Here is a 4,316-nt window from a genome sequence, read left to right on the forward strand (position 1 = left end):
AATGGGTGTTTAAAGTAACGTGAAAAAAAGTCTATACCAGATACACAGAACATACACAGATACACAGAACATTGTTAAACATTTTTTTACATCACTCAAAGCAAACAATGACTTGAATCATCATCATTTCATAAAAAATGTCATCAGAATTACATGAAAAAATAGTAATGTTGAGAAATCGTAACAAAAGAAACAACAAAACTGAACCTTTACCTGGTTCCAGTTTGTCTTTGTCTTGTCAGTGGACCTCACTTTCTGTTACAGACAAATAAATAGATGGGACTGGAAAAAAAAAAGAACTTGGATATGGATTTCAGCTAAATAGATCAAAAATATTAACAATAGAAAATGTTGCCTACTGCATACTCTACAATAACTTTAAACCAAGCATCCTTTTTCCTCGATCCCTTGGGGCATCTAGCTCATTTGTCTTTCAGCCTAAAGCAGCAGGCTCATGGATGTGAGCGTGGACATATACTCATACAGTAGGCAGTGTATATAGAGTGACACAGGGTCAGTTAAAGAGGCCAGTCTGTGGAGCGAAGGTATGTCACTGTTAAAGCTGGTCCTCCTGGTTCTTCTCTTCAGGAGCGGGATGCCTGTGTGCCAGCTGCAGGGGAGGGCACAACAACCTGAGCTGACCAAAGCTGGAGACTTTGTCACAGGTGGCATTTTTACCTTTCGCACCGGGTACAAAGGCAGTGTGCCCGCCTTCCAAACTTTACCCGATCCTCCAACATGCCTGAAGTAAGTATGTGTGTTTTTGACTTTGTTTAATTATGTGTTTTCTTGATCAATACATTGTTTGTGCAAATCAAATAATTCATAAGAAATGTCTTCTTTTTCTAGCATCAATGTAAGAGAATTCAAATTTGCCCAGACCATGATCTTTGCAATTGAGGAAATAAATCAAAATCCTGCTATTCTTCCTAACCACACAATGGGCTACAAGATATACAATTCCTGTGGAATGACAAACATTATGAGGTCTGCTCTAGATTTAGCCAACGGGCAGAGGGAGATCATAGATGAGAGGAACTGTACAAAGGATGACACTGCACAGGCTGTACTTGGCCACTCTGGCTCTGCACCCACAGTTGGATTTGCTCGGATTTTAGGAAGGTTTCAGATACCAGTGGTAAATATTTTACTTTAATTCAGAGTGTACATTAAATGTTTCTAGATGATTAACATGCAATGTATATATTTCTGTTCTATCTAAATTTATTTTGCACAGCTCAGCCACTTTGCAACCTGTGCATGTCTCAGCAACAGAGAGGAGTTTCCATCCTTCTTCCGAACTATTCCAAGTGACCTCCACCAGAGCAGAGCCCTGGCAAAGCTGGTCAAGCATTTCAGTTGGACCTGGGTGGGGGCAATTAGTAACAAAAATGAATATGGCATCAACGGGATCGCCACATTTATACAAGCTGCACAAGAAGAAGGGGTTTGCATAGAGTATTACCAGGCATTTGAGCAAACAGGTCCTCCTCATGAGTTAACAAAAGTAATTGAATCCGTGAAGCACTCCACCTCTAAGGTCATTGTGGCCTTCATGTCCCACAGAGAGGTTAATGTGTTGGTGACTGAGTTGTTCAAACAGAACATTACAGGAGTGCAGTGGGTTGGCAGTGACGCCTGGATAACAGATGACTCTCTGACTGACAGTGAGGGACACAGCCTCCTGGTGGGCTCACTAGGCTTCACTGTCAGCAAAGCTAAGATCCCGGGCTGGAGGAGCACCTGAGGCAACTCCACCCTTCACAGTTTCCTGACAGTCAGTTTGTCCGAGATTTCTGGGAAGACTTCTTTGACTGCGCTCTGAATGACAGTGCAGAAACACAAAAAAGGCCATGCAACGGCTTTGAGAGCTTGCAGACTGTTGAATCGTATTTTACAGATGTCTCTGAGCTGAGATTTACTAATAATGTGTACAAGTCAGTTTACGCAGTGGCTAATGCTCTCCACAGCCTGGTCACATGTGAAGAGGGGATCGGCCCCTTCTACAACGGGAGCTGTGCTGACATTGGAGACATTCAACCATGGCAGGTTGGGCAAAAAGCATTAATGTTTTTGTGCCATAAAGTAACAAAGAAAATTAGCTTTTCGTGTTTAATTAAGTCCCTCCTACTCTTTACAGGTGCTGCATTATTTACAAAATATCAACTTCACAACCAGTCAGGGGGAAAGAGTGACTTTTGACCAAAATGGAGATTCACCTGCAAGATATGAACTCATAAATATACAACATGTGACCTCAAGGACCATGCATGTTGCCACAGTTGGGGTTTTTGATGCAACTCTGCCCCTTGAGCATCAATTTATAATGAATGACATGAAGATAGTGTGGGGAGGAGGAAGTCTTACGGTACATACTCATATTGCACTGTTGTCATATATCTGGGTTGTTTGTCACAATGCCATACTGCATAATATTTCATAATCCACTTCAATAAAGTGTTTACCTAATTAAATAAATATTTTAACTTAATTAATGTTTCTGAATGGCATGTGAACACCAATAACATAGAGCAGTGAACATACTGTAGGTCACATACAACTCCTCCACATTTTCATGCACCAGGTTCCTGTGTCAGTGTGCAGTGAGAGCTGCCCCCCTGGAAAACACAAAGTGCTTCAGAAAAGAAAACATATTTGCTGTTATGACTGTATACCGTGTGCAGAAGGAGAAATCAGCAATATTACAGGTTGGATTTTTCAAAACAGATTGTTTACATGTGAATATTGTATCTGGAATGTTATTGGTCCATAATTAGCATATGACCTAATCCATGTTTTTCTCTCTTTCAAAAACAGACTCCATGGATTGCTTCAAATGTCCCATTGATTATTGGCCGAATGCCAGAGGAGACACGTGCATCTTGAAGGAAATTGAATTTTTGTCCTATGCAGAGATCATGGGGATCATATTAACATTCTGTTGTTTGATGGGGGCGATTGTGACAGCTATGATAGCATCTGTTTTCTTTCACTTCCGGGAAACTCCTATTGTCAGGGCCAACAACTCTGAGCTGAGCTTTTTACTGCTTTTCTCCTTGACTCTGTGTTTCCTGTGTTCCCTGACCTTCATAGGCCGGCCCACTGAGTGGTCCTGCATGCTGCGACACACAGCATTCGGCATCACTTTTGTCCTCTGTATCTCTTGTGTTCTGGGGAAAACTATAGTGGTGTTAATGGCCTTCAGGGCCACACTTCCAGGTAGTAATATGATGAAATGGTTTGGGCCTGCACATCAGAGACTCAGTGTTCTGGCTTTCACACTCATACAAGTTCTTATTTGCATTCTATGGTTGACAAACAACCCTCCTTTTCCCTACAAAAATATGAACCACTATAAAGAGAAGATTATTCTTGAGTGTACACTGGGATCAACTGTGGGGTTCTGGGCTGTGTTAGGATACATAGGGCTCCTAGCTGTATTATGTTTTGTACTTGCTTTTTTGGCTAGAACGTTGCCTGATAACTTCAATGAAGCTAAATTCATCACCTTCAGCATGCTGATATTCTGTGCAGTCTGGATCACATTTATCCCAGCATATGTCAGCTCTCCTGGGAAGTTCACAGTGGCTGTGGAGATATTTGCTATTTTAGCCTCCAGTTATGGGCTACTTCTCTGTATATTTGCACCCAAATGCTTTATTATTGTATTCAAACCTGAACTGAACACAAAAAAACATCTGATGGGGAAAACAGGATCTGATTAAATCTTAATTCACTTTTTTTTCTCCAAAGTTAATTCAACATTGTTGACTGGCAGTTAAACTCTTACTTTTTTATTTTAGTAATGTATATACGTCCATGATGTAATGAATCCTACCTGTAATACAGACATTTAACAAATGCATAATTTGAAAATAATGATAATAATAATCTGTATTAAAAATAAAACTTTTAAAAAACATGTTTTGTGATGTGTTAAACTTGTATTGTTACCACTTTATTAGACAATAAGAAAATAAAAAATATCCATGAGTCTGGATTGCATTTATCCCAGCATATGTCAGCTCTCCTGGGAAGTTCACTTTGGCTGTGCAGATATTTGCTATTTTAGCCTCCAGTCAAGGACTTCTTTTATGCATGTTTATCCCCAAATATTTTAGTAAAACCAGAACAAAATACAAAAAGGCTCATAATGGGCAAGACAAAAGATATCAAATGTTAAGATTTATACTGTTGTGATTCTTTTCTTCTTACTATTACTTTGTGTATGCTATTATATGTATTATGATGAGATCCCGAACAGCTACCCTCCTTATTTATTCAATTTTGATTATAAATTAAATAACTTTAAAAAA

General features: G+C 39.6%; 1 protein-coding gene across 1 annotated transcript; it reads left to right on the forward strand.

Moving 5' to 3' along the window:
* Positions 1 to 610: 610 nt before the first annotated feature.
* Positions 611 to 3,725, forward strand: LOC129089673 (extracellular calcium-sensing receptor-like). Its single transcript, XM_054597014.1, is given in 7 exon segments — positions 611 to 747; positions 850 to 1,138; positions 1,238 to 1,724; positions 1,727 to 2,049; positions 2,141 to 2,368; positions 2,585 to 2,708; positions 2,818 to 3,725. Coding segments are annotated over 6 exon segments (2,325 nt in total). The 5' UTR covers positions 611 to 747; positions 850 to 883.
* Positions 3,726 to 4,316: the final 591 nt, after the last annotated feature.

The sequence above is a fragment of the Anoplopoma fimbria genome, chromosome 1, assembly GCF_027596085.1.
Source record: "Anoplopoma fimbria isolate UVic2021 breed Golden Eagle Sablefish chromosome 1, Afim_UVic_2022, whole genome shotgun sequence".
Lineage (NCBI taxonomy): Eukaryota > Metazoa > Chordata > Actinopteri > Perciformes > Anoplopomatidae > Anoplopoma > Anoplopoma fimbria.